Source organism: Lygodium microphyllum, chromosome 21 (genome assembly GCF_053477565.2).
Source record: "Lygodium microphyllum isolate KBCC chromosome 21, Lygodium_microphyllum_v1.1.10, whole genome shotgun sequence".
NCBI lineage: Eukaryota > Viridiplantae > Streptophyta > Polypodiopsida > Schizaeales > Lygodiaceae > Lygodium > Lygodium microphyllum.
This window is the reverse complement of record NC_141155.1, coordinates 41655194-41671588: the sequence shown is the minus strand read 5'-3', so window position 1 is coordinate 41671588 and position 16395 is coordinate 41655194. Positions and strand designations below refer to the sequence as shown.

At 39.7% G+C, this 16395-nt stretch overlaps 1 protein-coding gene across 1 annotated transcript; it reads left to right on the top strand.

The window, feature by feature from the left end:
* The first annotated feature begins 401 nt into the window (after positions 1 to 401).
* Positions 402 to 3764, top strand: LOC148017930 (peroxidase 66-like). The gene is made up of 5 exons (XM_087662157.1): positions 402 to 602; positions 704 to 1188; positions 1459 to 1647; positions 1900 to 2065; positions 2527 to 3764. The coding sequence occupies exons 2-5, from the start codon at positions 961 to 963 to the stop codon at positions 2970 to 2972; spliced, it is 1029 nt and encodes a 342-aa protein (XP_087518283.1). The 5' UTR covers positions 402 to 602; positions 704 to 960; the 3' UTR covers positions 2973 to 3764.
* Positions 3765 to 16395: the final 12631 nt, after the last annotated feature.

The window sequence follows — 16395 nt, the reverse complement described above, 5'->3', positions numbered from 1 at the left end:
GAGACTTGTAGAGGTCTCCCACTATGACGGTGCATGGCAATGTGCCAGGGCTATGACACAAAGTCGTTGCTCGCCATTGGATGAGGTGTGAAAGAGCTCTAAGAGAGTAAAACGTATAAGAGGAAAACTTGGGAGTGAGCGAAGCTACCCGGAACACGGTAGCATTCAGGCAAAGCTTCCAAGCCCTAAGACAAGCTCACAAAGCACAGTAGTGACTCATCGTACTTTTGGAATGGACACGTCACATGCGCGTGGGACCCGCCCAACCACTCTGACGTGCGCGATTTACGCTCTTTAGGCTGTTCACTACGCGCCCTCGCATGGCTTTAATAAGCCTTTAATAGCATAGCAGACACCTGAGAGAGAGATATATATATATACATATTACACACACACACGCACGCACACACACACAGAGTCACTGTTCACACACTAGAGTGAGTTGGCTGGCGCTCCGGCTACTAAATGTGGCTTTGGATGCCCATCCAACATTGCCTCTGCTCTGCAGAAAACAGCATGAAGACACACGCACCTACCTCCTACGTAGTACTACCCCAAATTCGAATCGAATATGTCATTTAATGATATCTCTGTCACTACCTGTAAATAACACTGTCTACGTGACTTTAATGTACGCATTGCCTTAAATTCCTTACGCAACAACAGAAATTGGCAATAATACTGCTTCACCTTGAAATTGCAGAGTCCAGAGTTGGGCTGGAGCAATCAGATTCAGGGACTGCAATCGAATCAGCGCCATTTAGTTTATCTGGTTTGTACAGGAGATTACCAGACAAGGGCAGTATCTACTATCAACTCGAGTCTCGAAACCAGTTGGAGAGTTGGTGTAAGGCTTAAGCTGTTAGCACAGAGAGAGAGAGAGAGAGAGAGAGAGAGGCAGGTCTGCTGTCCAGCCCTAGCGGGTTGAAGTTATTCCCAATTTCCCACATCGGTAGATTAATGGGCAGCATTGCTAAGATGCTACTTGCTTTCTGGCTTGCCTTGCTTGTAATGCGGCATGAGCAGGTGGTGACGAGAAGCCATGGGCAGCTCCTAGTCCACTTCTATGACACTTCTTGCCCGCGGGCTGAGGACATTGTGCAGCAAACTGTCTTCGATGCCCAGAAGAAAGACCCCAGCATCCCTGCTAAGCTCCTCCGTCTCCTGTTCCATGACTGCTTCGTTCGGGTAAGCACACGCCATGTCCACCGGTTGCGTGAAGCAGGCTTGATCATCAGCAGCTCATCCTCAAAAATTTTAGACCTGCCAGTGCAAGAAAGGGAACTGTATTGAGACATCTTTTTGTGCCATGCCCTGTCAATCTGGTTTGATCATCTGCATGCCATTGTTGAGAATTCTAGACCTGTCACTGCAAGAAAGAGAGTCGCATTCTTGCGACACCTTGTTCTGTCATGCCTCTCCCGATTTTACTAGTCTTCTCTGCTCTCGTTTGTGCAGGGATGCGACGCTTCTGTTCTGCTCGACTCCACTCCAACCAATTCAGCAGAGAAAAGCGCCACTGCCAGTGCCACTCTTGAAGGTTTTGAGATTATCGATCAAGCAAAGGCCACACTGGAGGATGTATGCAAAGGCACTGTTTCTTGTGCGGACATTCTGGCATTGGCAGCCAGAGATGCCATAGTTGCTGTGAGTTTCTAAACGAAAGCTCGTATGTCGCTTTTAACTGCGTCTTTCAAATCAATAGTGAGCTTTACCATCATGCCCCTTGCATATTTCGTGCAATGCTAAGGACAGATCTGAGTCTTCATTTTGGAACCTGTAAGCAGACTAGCCTTACTGCGTCTGCAACTGTGAAACCTAGAACTTCTATGCAGATTAGCTTGTCTGCAGTTGTAACGAGTATATGCCATATGTTGTTGATATGATTTTGTTACATAGTCCGGTGGACCGAATTTCAACATGCCTACTGGGCGCTTGGATGGGCTTGCTTCTGTGGCATCAGAGGTCTCCAGCAACATCCCTGATCCCTCTTCTAGCCTGGATCATCTGCTTGCTATGTTTGAAGGGAACGGCTTGTCTCAGACTGACCTGGTGTTTCTTTTGGGTAAGGCATTTTCCACTTCCAGTTGGTTTGCTTGATTGGTTTTTTAGAACCATTTTCGCCTGGCTTTTGTGTTCATGTTGTTTTTCCTGTGGCCAATGTAGGTGTCAAAGCTCGTGCGTTTGTGATGTCTAGCCGTGGCCTTGACCTTGTCCTTGCAGTTTCTTACCTGAGCGTTGCATTCTGGATGCCTGTGTCAGCAGTTTTTTTAATTTGTTTTTACAGTTGAAGAGTTATTCATGCTACAGCAATCCAGATGGAACAAGATACACAGAGATTGTTTTTTGCACTGTGCGTGTCTGCAGCTAAATGTTCGCTTGGCAATGCTTAAATAACTAGCACAAAGTGTACCCTCTTAATGTATAGACGAGTATGATCTGCAGGAGCTGAATGTCTGCCCCGCAATACTTGAATCTAGACCAAGTTGTATTTAACTTAAGTGTATGTCTGGGCGTGAACTGCAGGAGGTCACACGATTGGGGTGGCTCGATGTGGTGCCTTCAGTGACCGTTTCAGCAGCAACAATGGCACCATGGTGGTCGACCCAACGCTGGATCCGGCCTTTGCACAGTCTTTGGAAGCAGCATGCCCATCACTGGCAGCTGGTGGTTCTCTGGGGAGTGCAACAGTTCCCTTGGATGCACTGACAAGCACTCGTTTTGACAATGCCTACTACATCAATCTACAAAAGGGCAAGGGCCTTCTTACTGCCGATGAGGTTCTCTTCACTGATGCACGCACCAAGCCGCTCGTCCAGATGCTCGCGCAGGATGCTTCTGTTTTCTTTGCTAACTTCCCCCCTGCCCTCATCAAGCTCAGCTCCATAGGTGTGGTGACTGCCTCCAACACAGCAGCAGCAGGACAGAAAGGCCAAATTCGTACCAATTGTAGGCTTGTCAACAGCCAATGACTCCTAAATCTCCTAAGACTATGCATAGCCTTCATGTTTATGGTGGGCCATTTCAAAACCTCATCCAGTGCACAGAACTGTCTGTGATTCATTCATAGCATCTTCTCTACAAAACTTTGACTCCTTACTCCCAAATCGTCAAGTATTTTTCCTAGTTATGGATACACAGGCTCTCCTTCATTTCCACCATTTCTCACTTGCCTTTTGGCGCAGTCATTTATGGCTACAATGACCACCCATACCTTTTCTCTATACGTATATATGTAATAACACGAGAGAAACTTTCATTTGGCTTTATAATCCCCTTTTCCGCACACTCCTGTTTTCAGGCCTCTCTTCGGAACAACATTACTTTGACCTCTTAATATGGGCATCCTATGCTACTTACTGAACATGGAACAAACTGCTAATGAGGTAGAGCGTTACTTCGAAGTGCTTATAACCAAGGCTACCGGCTACTGGTAGCATGTATGCAATTGCTTATGTACTTAACACGCGAGCGAGCATGTAGTGTGTAGACCTCAACTCCCTGGTGTGTACAATGGATCCGGTGAACTCCATTCTTCCAAGTATGTAAGTGTGAATGTGCGGGGAAACCTTGCGTCTTGTGACATGGTCAGATCTTTAGCCTCTTCAAAGCTCATTTGCTGGTAAGCTGGATGTTGAGTTGTATTTGTTCAAAATCTAGCAAATCCTTTTGGGCAGCTTTGGATATCCTTTTGGTCTGCTTCCAATTAACACAAGAAGACTAGTAGCAGGGCCTACAATGTATTCTTTCGTGTTCATTAGAAGCTTGCAATGCGGTTCATTAGAAGCTTGCAGTTGGATGAGTTAGTTCCTCTCTCTTCAATCGTCTGTGCCGCGACAGCAGTCGCGAGCTCAAGCTGGAGGTTGCTGTGCCTCCCCTCAAAGAGAATGAGAATGCCTCCCCTCAAAGAGGACCTCCTTGCTAGACGGCCACCACTGGTAGCAGCAACTTCTCTGTCAATATAAACATGGGGAGAAAAGAGAAGGGGGGGAGAAGAAAAGGGGAGAAAAAAAGAGAGGAGAGAATATAAACATGGAGAGAATTATAGAAATATAATTTAAAAAAGAAAAAATGAAAGAGAATATAAATATGGAGAGAATTATAGAAATATAATTTAAAAGAAAAAATCGAAGAGATAATAAAGAGTAGAAAAAAAGTAAAAAAAGAGAGAAAAGTGGAGAGACGAAAAGGAGAGAAGAAAAAAAATGAGAAGAAAGGAAGAGGGAGAGGGAGGAAAGGAGAAAAGTCTTAATTCAAACTATTTAGGTATAGTTTTTGAAGAGAGAGAGAGAGAGAGAGAGAGAGAAGGAAAAGCAATGATGAAAGGGGAGAAAATAAAAAAGCATGTCTTCAAGAGAGTACTACCCAAAACTTGCTTGGAGATATGAGTTTGTTGATTGTGAAGATGGGTAGTACTCTCTTGATGTTTTAAAGGAGGATGAAGTCAAAGGCAAGGGGGGCATTGTCTTTGACTTGTGACGACCGGAATTTCTTAGTAAGTATATTGATCTTTTAATTAGGAAAGTTTTGAGGACTTGAAACATGTCTACAAGAAATCTATAGAGAAAATTTGAGGTCTTGGAATTTGCATTTAAGAAAACATAGAGAGAAAATTTTTGGGAAAATTAAGCATGTCTAAAAGCATGAAAAGTCATAATCGCAAGATATTCATGAATTATATCAAGTATACGAATTTAGGCCTTCACAATACTATCAACTATTGGAAAGTTAATACCATACTTTTTCATCATATCTTTGTCATGTACTAATTCAATTTGAAAAATTTCAACTTTTGATTACCTCCCTCCATTCCCTTTTTCTTTTTTAATTTCCTCCTTGCTAGACTCTTCCTCATTCTCCTTCTCCTTTCTTGAGTTTACACAAATTTCTCATAGTGATCTTCAAAAAACTTTCTACCTATGGATCAATCATTTAGTATCCTCTATATTAGTGGTAAAAAAAAAGCTCATTATCATCCTCATATTAAGCCACAAAGTGATTATGAATCAATAAACAAAACCCAATACTATTTGAGTCTATGAGGCATGTGTTGAGATTTCAAGTCAATGAACAATTTGATCTATGGTTGGATGAAAGGGTATATCCTAAAAGTCCTATAAAAATTAGCATGCCTTCATTTTATTACTACTCACAAGTAATAAGGTTTCTTTGTGATGGTTATAAGGATTTTTTCGAGTGTATGCTTAATTTTGCTATAGAGAGAGAGATCCCAAGATTGGAAAATTATTTATCACAAAACAAAGAGATGAGTTGTTGTAGAAACTATAAGATGGGATAGAACTTCCATTCATTGGAGAAATGTATCAAAGTATATAAATGGAAATAAACTATTTTAGATCTTCAAAATTGGTAAAAAAACTCTCAAGAACATTGAACATCTTAAATGAGAAGAATGTTGCATCAAAAGAATTCAAGCAATAAGATGACATTTTTTACATGAGAAATTTTCAATATTGCTTTGTTTAGAATTACATTTGACTTACAATATTGATGTTATTTAGGTTTCTTGATTTAGAAAGAGTCTCCATTATCCTACTAAATAGAGTATTCCCATGTACATGCAGTGATCTAATGTTTAATGTCTAATATGAACAAAATATATTGTCTTGGGGAGATTCTAAAGAAGTTACATAAGATTTTAATAGATTGCGTTTGCATATGGCAAGCAAATATTTTTTTGTAAAATCAAGCAAGAATTAGGCTCACTCTTGTGTAAATTGTAATATCACGTAGAGTTACATTAGGAGACTTGGATGGATGTGAGAGTTGTGGCTAATCTTTATTCTCTTTTACTTAGACTAGATCCAATTAAGCTAAGTTGTATGCACAATTTGAGAGAAAAACTGGTCAATAGCCATAAAAAGGGGTGGGATGTCCAACTTTAAGTGGGAAACACTAACCCTAATTGTAATATATAAAATCTATAAATTTGAATAGAAAGATTATTCTTTTGTCAGACGAATTTGGAGCTTCTACTCTTCTAGCTTCATGTGTACCATTGTTAGAGAGAGAGAGAGAGAGAGAGAACATGTGTGTGCAAGAGTGATCTTGGGTGAGGGATAGCTTGTGTGTGCAAGTTAGAGACCAGTTGGTGAGAAGCTCTTCTTTTTCTCTTCTATTTGCTATATTTTTTCATATTAATGGAGTTACTTGATGCAAAGGCGAAGGGGTTGAGATGTGGCTTGAGGAGCATATCAATCAAATTATGAGACTATCTATGAGCCTTAGATTCTAGACTACAATGTAGGAAGGTAAGTAGGTAAGTCTATTGCAACTTTAAATCTCCTGGTTTTTTGCTTGTATGAGGAGTGCAAGGTAAAACTTAGTGGTTTCGATCTAGAGTATGAGCCAACTAAGTGAGTAGAAGTTGAGCCATGGGAGAATTGAGCTTTTGAATTGATAAGACTACCCATCCAATGTTCCCCTCTTGAGCTTTCATTGATCCCAACAAAGGGAATGAGTGTAATAAGGGGGAGATGAGGGTAACATGGTAGAGGAGGGTAAGCATATGTAGCAAATGGTAAACAATGATATAGAAAATGAGCAAGTGTAACAAAGGTGTATGTGAGGTATAGAGGGGTGGGCTCGGGTAAGTTGATCATGAATATATGTGTGCATAATTTGGGTTTAAAATAAGGTATTTTAAAAATATTACTTTTATACATTTTTTAACATATAGAAGGGTATAATATAAAGGAGTTATTTATAGATTGAATAGAAAAGGATTTTGTTTTATTCATGAAAAATTCAAATATATATATATATATATATATATATATATATATATATATATATATATATATATATATATATATATATAGTAACTTCCTTGAGAGGGTGGGTAGGGGTAGAGGGGGACAAATGAAGTTAGTGGGATATAGGCGGGGATATGTCATGGTAAGTGACATTAGAGGAGGATGAAATGTCTATAGGAAGAGATGGAGATGAGAAATGGTAAAGGGGGGTAAGCATGGGTAGCAAAAGCTAGGCAATGCTATAGAGGAATAACTAGGGAATAGTCAAGTGTAACAAGGGGGGAGGTGAGGGTTAGATGGGGGTTAGAGAGGGATAGATGGGGTGGTGGGGTGTAGATAGGATGGATGGGGTTAGAAGTGGGTGGATGTAACCTACCTGCCAAGCTCATTCCAAGGCGCGCCTTTTGTAGTCCATTAGTAGGTTTTCCAAGTGATGCTGCCCAGCGCTCCCTTGGAGTATCATAGGGTTTGTCGCTTAGACCATACATGTCTACATCGCAACGAAAGAGTTTATACCAAACCTACTAGGATTAACTTGAATTTCGGGTTCCTAAAATTAGTCGAGTCTCCTAATAGCTAGCTACCATTAGTGATTCGAGTTTCCACTTCTTAAGGATCACTCAAACTGAAGCGGACCTGCCATTGCACTTGGTTCAAAGAAAATGGGAGATGAAGGGAGCATGGCATATCTCTGTCCATAAGGCAAAATCCCATTCCGACCCCCTAAAACAATGCAAGTCGGTTCTACCTAGCAATTAGGTGGTCATGTTATCGTTTTCCTATTTTTATCACAAATTTAGAAAAGCTCCCAGCTAACCGGGACCGCCCTACCATTGGACGAATCCGTTGTCATGCCACTACGTAGACACAGTGTGAAAAACTCTGGAGTGCGTCATCATCTGACTTTCTTATTGATCTAGAGAGTCAATGTCATCTATGTCACTAATGCTAGTGTCCATGGTAGGTCCAAAAATACTAGAATTTTGGACAATTTTAGCATATTTTTGATATTTTGGATATTATTTATTGTAAATATCCTAAAAATCTAAAGAAAATTCTAGAATAGGGTGGCATGTAAAAAGTAAGTTGTTTTTTCCCTCGATTTTGGGATTTTTCATAAAAAAGAAAGATGGGTAAAATCACATACGTTGCGATCGCAGTTGACTGCTAGAAAATAGCACTTTGAACTGGAAGGAGTGATCAGGGAGATCCATGAGCAAGTGTCTTGAGGTTTTACCCCCCTTTCGAAGCCAATGGAGCCATCAGATTTGGGTTCCGAGCAGCAGAGAGGAAGCTGTTGTTTGATACACGTTTTTGGTCTACGAAGGAGCTCTAGGAGATCTAATGCTTGGAGATAGCTTCTGAGTAGCGCTAGACATGGGAATTTAGGTTTTGACAATACATATTGATTCGATTCATTGTGTTTTGTCTTTATGGTGTTTACCTTTTGTCTATTCTGTTTCTTCTTTTTCATCTCCTATCTCTACTTCCTTCTATCTCTGATCCTCGGTGGATACAACCTTTCGACTAAAACCCCTCTGACATTGGTGAACCTGACGTGAAAGGTCGTCAGAATGAAAGACAAGATGGGAGAACCTTTGAGCACAATTTCCAGTGATGTTTTGCAACAGTTGGTGCAAAATATGAATATGCTTATGCAGGTACAACAACAACAACAAGTGATGTAGGCTTCTGCTCAGACAGAAAGTGTTGTGATGAATGCTCTGTAAGCAGTTGAGTGTGAGATGAAGTTGTTCAATGGCAGGAATATATTTGTATATGTATATACCTATGCTCAAAAGATGAAATTCTTTGGAGTGGCTCAACTTGCATGGAGCCAATATTTTGTTCGGATCATTGTACATGAACTGAAAGCACAAATTAGTGAATTGTATATGCAGGATGCTGATTAGGTAGCTTTCAAGAAGACACTCAGGGAATAATTTTACATTGAAGATACCAGTTTGATTATGCACAAGAATTTTCAGGAGTGGATTTTATAACTAGGTTCTTGTGGCTACAGAATTGTTAAGAGAATTTGAAAGTTGATTTGAGCAGTTGGATCTTGTAGAATATCAAGCTCTTGCAAGTCAGAAAATTGAATTGTTTCTACAAGTAATAGATCTTGAGCTTCAAGAGAAGCTTGATGATTTGCTAGAGGATCAGACTATAGAGACATATCTTAAAATAGAGTGAAGACATGTATGGGAAGTTGTTACTACACTTGAAAAAGCATAGAAGAAGAGAAAGATTGCATGTCTCTAGCTCGCCCACTATTACGGGCAAAACAATTGATGTATCCAATAAGCCACTGTGGCTAACCCTATAGCTATACCTACTATTGTTCCCTCTGTTAGGGAAGATGCATTAGATGAATTGGTTAAAGGCATACAGGATCTTCACTTGAAGGTCACAAAATTGGATGAAAAAGAACAGGAGAAAAGGGGACATGCAACAGTCCCTAAGCCAGGAAAAAGATGTATGTGGTGTGATAGTTTGCAGCATGAGAGAAAGGATTGTGCTACCTATCAAGAGACCTTGGCACGATAGCTCATATGAAGGATAGCAAGATCCATGCACAAGAAACGGGATTGCCTCTTGCTTTGAATTTTGGAAAGGGAGGTATGTAGAAGTTGTTAAAAGACTTGACTGTCCGAAATGCTTATGCGACTGTACATGCTTCTACTTTTGGTCTACAGTTGGATAGAATGCATGGCCAAGTGATGGTTGGTCCAAAGTCTACAATATGGATACGTGCTTTGCATGCAGTTGAAAAGAGAAAAATTACTGATAGTGAAATGTCTCATGTAGTAGGGCAAGATATTCGTGACATAATTGGTTGTGAATCACCGGTAGATGCATATTCAGTGTATGCATATTTAGCAAAGGTACAAAACACAAATATACTTATGGAAGAGAAATGAAAACGAGATGAAGGGACATCTAAAAGAGCGACAAGAAGAAGTGTGGATCAACCTAAAGCTACAAATCAGCTACCTCCCGAGCATGTTATGGAAGAGGTCAGTCATGAGCAAAAACATGATAGCAAACAAGAGGGCAAAAAGAAGGGCAAGTAGCTAGGATATAAGTTGCAGTCAGACATTGAGACAACCACATATCTTGAGAAGGTTCTTGAAGAATGGATCTTAAACAGTTGAGTGAAATTCGCCTTGGGAGAGGTGCTTAGCATTGCCAAGTGAGAATTTCATGATAATATCATTGACATATTTAAGAGGAACCATTAGTTTCTTGGTGATACCACTAGTGCATTGCTGCGATTTGAAGAGAAAACTGGTTTGTTGGGTATTCACGCTAAATATGAGCATGAAGTAAGTAATGGATTATCTATGCAAGATGCTACTAATCAGTGGACAACATGTGGAAAAGAGAAGAAAGTGGCTGAAAATGCATTGTCTTGTAGCAATATGCATGGTGGAGTAAGGTAAATGCAACAATATGGGGATGAGACTCTAGGATTTATTCCTCGAAGTTATTACACAAGAAATCATTGGGCCAGGGCTACTACTAAAACGGTAGTGAAAATAGGGGAATGTGAAACTACTCATGTTGCTTTAGTGGCGTGATAATCGTCAAACAAGAAGGCTTGCCCAGAAGAATACTTGACCATGAGTTTGAGATTAATGTCATTGAGTGTGGATTGTATGAAAATGGTGCATGGCTTGTAGACACTGATCATGGTTGGCGTATGAGGGTTGCAAATAATTCTTTGGGAGAGCTCTATGCTGCATGTCCTAATGTAAAAGTGATGATTGGTGATGTACAAGAAGAGCAACACTTCTTTGTACAAGATAATTTCTCATATGCGGTGATTTTGGGACAGCCCTATATTACATAAGTGCATATGGAAACAAAGGTGCTTGATGATGGTTCTACTTATGCAAGAGTCACAAGCAAGGATGGGAGGAAAGCAATCCAATTTCTTATTGTTTTTGTTAATCATCTTAGAAATCGGGATACACTTCGAGAGTTTCCTTTAGCTCCAAATGCAAGGGAATTCAAAGACCTAGATTTTCATTAAGCACTGTTGTAATGCGGGGCTATAGTAGTGCTTAATCAGAGGATCTACTTGCCTCTTGATGGAATGAAGCATATATTTACTAGTGGTTATTCTCAGTTTACAGCAAGCAGTTCATGTTGGTTTAAGCTAGAAATGGGCTACTAAGGAATTGAGAGCATTGGGACTGTTAACTAAAAATGAAGGCATTTCATGCATCTTTTATGGGCTGAATATTAATGACACTATGTCTGAAATTTCAACAACTATACATGTAGAAAATGAGGCTGAAAATAGAGTGCTATCAATACGTTCTTTAGATATGTATGATGTTATAGCATTGTTTGCTTAGCAGGAAGGATTACAATGGGCTAAAGCACTTGTGGAGACAAAGTATAAGACAATTGACAAAGAGATGAAACCAATTGCTTTGCCACTTCCACCAGAAAGGGAGGGTTTGTATAAAAAAAATGTCAAAGCAACCAAGCTTATGGGATCCTAAAGATATAGGTCATCAGTTTACATCTGAAACATTACAAGAACTGGAAGTTGGTGCAGAAGGGTTTCTTTTGCCTACTGAAAGAGATTGTTTTATGCAGATGTTGGCTAGGCATGGAAAGGCATTTGCATTTCAGCCAACTGAAATAGGTTGTGTGGATCCAAATGTTGTCTCTTCGATGGTCATATTTACTGTGCCACATGTACAATGGAACTTGAGGCCTATTCCTGTACTTAAAGATTACTTGCCAAAGCTAATGGATTTGCTAAATGAAAAGATTCACATGAAGATCTTGGAGCCCTCTTTAGCCCCGTACTCAAATCGTTGGTTTACTGTGCCAAAAAAGAATGGGGATTTGAGATTTATTCAAGACATGGAACCGGTCAATAAAGTGACCATAAGAAATGTGGGTGTAGGTCCTGTGGTTGATGAATTTGTAGAGGCTTTTGCAGGTCGAGCGATCTATTCTTTGGGTGATCTTTACTTGGGGTATGATCAATTTTAGCTTGCAGTTGAAAGCAGGGATATCACAACCATGAAGACTCCCTTGGGGTTAGTATGGATGTGTACTCTCCTGTAGGGTGCAACAAACTCAGTGGCACACATGACAAATGCTATGAATAGGGTACTCATGGATTTTATACCACAATTGACAATGCCCTTCTTGGATGATGTTCCAATCAAAGGGTGTGCAGTGGATGAAAAGAATGAAGACATGGATGCTCATGGATGTAGATAGTTTGTTGCAAACCATATTGTGGATTGTGAAAGGATTTTGACACGTCTAGAAGATATGCATTTAACTCTTTCTGTCTTTGGATTTGAAGAGGTTTTGATTGTTGGGCATATGTGTGGACCTTATGGGTGAAGACCATCACCATAAAAAATCGATGGGATTGATAGAATGCAAGATGTATGCACGAATGTATCAGAGGTGCGTAGATTCTTGGGTGCATGTGTTATCTATTTGATATGGATTCCTCACTTTGCACATGTAGCTGATGCTCTATATCCATTTCTGAGGAAAGGTAAGAGATTTCATTGGGAAAGGAAGTATCAGAAAGTAATGAAGAAATTGAAGCAGCTCTTAAAATCTACTCCTACATTGAGAAAGGCTGACTATTCACATGGAAAGCCTATCATTATTATTGTTGATACAAGCCCAAGCGGGATTAGATGGGCAATTGGGCAAGATGATGAGGAAGGGCAAAGATATGAAATTTAATTTGGTGCTAAAGTATTGACTGAGTGACAGAGAAGATATCCACAGGTAAAAAGAGAATTATGGGAAATTGTGACAGCCCTTAAATGTGATAAAAAGTATTTTATGGGTGCTCATCTAGTCATTGAAACAGATTTTTTGACGGTATTGGGTATGATTACTAGTTGTGCTACCTCAGACATTGCTATGCTCCGGTGGATTGCATACATATCTCGGGCACGCTATGAGAATGAAGATGCGATGATGGATGAGGAGGAATAAGATGACTTTCTTGCAGCTGAAAATGATGTTGTAAGAGTGAATTTAGCAATGCAAGGTGTTGCTACAGCATTAATAGAAGCTTGGACAACAAAGAGAAGACACTTTCGATGTTTTTTATCTTGTGTGGAAGTGTTTATGGAAGACAAATATGCAAGAGAGTGACTAAGAATTGGTCAATACCTCAATACATTAACAAAGAGAGATGAATGGTCAAATGAGGAGTTTAAGAAGATCAAGAGAAAAGCCTATGAGTTTTTCTTAAAAGATGGATGCTTATGGAAACATGCTAAAAGAAATAGGGTATGCCATTGCGAGTTTTGGGTGACAGAGCTTCACAAGTAAATGTTATGTAAGAATTTCATGAAAAATTATGGGTTGGCTATAGAGGTGTTTGGGGTACTTTTGCAAAGATCAAAGAAAGATATTGGTGGTAGGGTATGTGTAGGGATGTTGTTTACTTTGTGGAAACATGTACGACATGTCAAATGTATTTATCTGTGAGACAGCGGGATGGATTGCAACCCACATATCCATTGTCTCTTCATTTTAAGTGGGTGGTGGATTTAGTCACGATGCCTAGAGGTCTTTGGCAAATGAGAAATCTTGTGCTTGCCCATGAAGTCTTGACTAATCAAGTGGAAGGGAGAGCTCTACGTACCAAGACAAGAAATGTCGTGTGTACTTTTCTCTTAGAAGAGGTCTTTTGTAGGTATGGCTGTGTGGGAAAAATTATTGCAGATAGGGGTGAACTGGCTGTAGGATGAAGCTCATGATTTCTTTGCATAGTTGGGGATAAAGCTTACTTTAACTTTAGCTTATAACCTTGAAGGAAATGGCAAAAGTGAAAGAGGTCATCCACCTACTGTGAAGGCATTGGTAAAAGCATGTGGAGAGAAGGTAAAAGAGTGGCCACGATTGCTCCCTTATGCTTTGTGGGTTGACAGAACAACTCATAGTGCTGCTACATGATATATGCTTGTTGAATTGATGTATGGTCAAAAACCTATCATGCCGATAGAAGAGATGACATCCACATGGAGTGTGCAACCTTGGGAGGAGAAGTTGAATCGAGAGGAGTTATTGGCCTTATGCATTAGACAGTTGGAAAGAAAGTTAGAAGATATAGAGGCACTGGTAAAAGTGAAAGAGGTCATCCACCTATTGTGAAGGCATTGGCAAAAGCATGTGGAGAGAAGGTAAAAGAGTGGCCACGATTGCTCCCTTATGCTTTGTGGGTTGACAGAACAACTCATAGTGCTGCTACATGATATATGCTTGTTGAATTGATGTATGGTCAAAAACCTATCGTGCCGATAGAAGAGATAACATCCACATGGAGTGTGCAACCTTGGGAGGAGGAGTTGAATTGAGAGGAGTTATTGGCCTTATGCATTAGACAGTTGGAAAGAAAGTTAGAAGACATAGAGGCAGTGGTTGCAAAGTTAAGGGTAGCAATGATACAGAATAAGAAACGGTTTGACAAAAGACATAGATTGAGGCCAAGAACCATACACGATGGGAATTGGGTATTGGTTTATGATAACAATTTAGACAATCAACATAGTGCCATGTGTAAAGTTTCCAAAAGTTGGTTTGGACCGTATGAGGTAAGACATATGTTTAATAATGCTACTTACGCATTAAATGAGATGGATGAGACAACCATAAAACTTCTGGTAGTAGGAAAAATAATCAAATTATTCAAGAAGGGAGAATCTACTGCCTATGAGTTACCAGAATTGGAAGAAAATAGTAGCCATGATACAGGGGCTAGCTAGGAAGATATGGAAGATGAAGAAGCAAAGTATATGGTTGCAGAGGATGATGAGGACTCAAAATCCGGTGATAACTAGGATTTTGGCACATACCGGAGGATGTGTAGATTCAGAGGGGGTGGATGTTGTGCCACTACGTGGATACAATGTGAAAAAATATGAAATGCATCATCATCTGACTTTTTTATTGATCTAGAGAGTGAATGTCATATGTGTCACTAGTGCTAGTGCCCATGGCATGGATGGTCCAAAAATACTAGATTTTTGGATAATTTTAGAATATTTTTAATATTTTAGATATTATTTTTTGTAAATATTCTAAATAGCTAGGAAAACTTCTAGAATAGGGTGGCATGCAAAAAGCAAGTTGCTTTTTTAGCTGGTTTTGGGTTTTTTCATAAAAAAGAAAGATGGGTGAAATTGCGTGCGTTGAGATCGTAGTTGACAGCTAGAAAACATCACTTTGAATTGGAAGAAGAAGAACGAGTGATCATGGAGATCCATGAGTAGGTGTCCTGGGGTTTTACCCCCTTTTCGAAGCCAATGGAGCCATCAGATTTGGGTTCCGAACAGCAGAGAGGAAACTGTTGTTTGATACACGTTTTTGGTCTACGAAGGAGCTCCAGGAGATCTAATGCTTGGAGATAGCTTCCGAGTAGCACCAGACAAGGGAATTTAGGTCCTGTAAATACATATTGATTCGATTCATTGTGCTTTGTCTTTATGGTGTTTACCTCTTATCTATTCTGTTTCTTCTCTTCCATATCCCATCTCTACTTCCTTCTATCTCTGATCCCTGGTGGATACAACCTTTCGACTAAAACCCCTCTGACACCGCCAGGGGTCATGCCTATCTGCTTTCCTTCAGTGACGGTATCATCTTTAGTTTATGAATTACCTATAACACATTTATTGAAACATACATAATCAGCTTCCTTAATTAATCTGTTAGATCACAAATTCCTTCACGTAATTTATCTCATGGACATGCATACAATTCAAACAATCCTTGAGTAAAATAAATTCCTTTATTATATTGGAAGTTTATTACAATTTCCATATTTTCAAATCTGCAAAAGATATACAGAATTCAACAAGGGTATTCTTCCCACCAAGATTCCACCCTTGTAACTAGTATTAGGGTTCCAGGATCCCATCCTGGGTCATGAAGGGGCTCGTCAGATACTAGGAACAATGTGGAATCTATAGCTAGAACCTTCCTAGCACCCACATTTCCTATTTCCTGAGACTATCCTTATGGACAAACCTTTCGCTACAGAGCCGATCTAAGCCTCTCAAAGCGATAACCATGACCTGCTCGGAGTAGGGTCTCGCAACTAGCTTGGGGGTAGCCAAGCGCGATCTTTCCTTTTATTTTGTTTCTCAATGTTTTTAATTAGAGGTCTAGATTCTAGCAAACACAAACAATCCTTTCAAACATATAGCATTGATGCAATGACAATCACACATTTTGCAGCTCATAGCTTCACATAACCAAGGTAGACCTTAACCTAAGGCAACCTTACAATCTAATGAGGATTCTCCTCCCCATAAAGAAGTGTTGAGTACATCTCTTTCAACTTTATTATGCAATGTATGAGTTTTTCACTTAGGGCTAACTTACCCAACATAAGCGATACCTTCAATAAATTATTTTTGAAGAATATGAAATATTTCTCCATTTCAATTTTGGGGTTTGTAAGTAATACGTTAGAGTGGGATGGTCAAAGTTGTTTTTTAGATTTTTGGATCCCATCCACTATTTCCTCGATGTTGAACTATCCTGGGAAATAACGATTTTTCTTTAGTTGATACCTAGAAAAATATGGCAATGATAACCTAACGAG

Coding starts and splice junctions, on each gene's coding strand:
- LOC148017930 (XM_087662157.1), top strand. CDS start 961: ATGGGCAGCATTGCTAAGATGCTACTTGCTTTCTGGCTTGCCTTGCTT. Junction 1,189..1,458: donor TCCATGACTGCTTCGTTCGG/GTAAGCACACGC, acceptor TCGTTTGTGCAG/GGATGCGACGCTTCTGTTCT. Junction 1,648..1,899: donor CCAGAGATGCCATAGTTGCT/GTGAGTTTCTAA, acceptor TTTGTTACATAG/TCCGGTGGACCGAATTTCAA.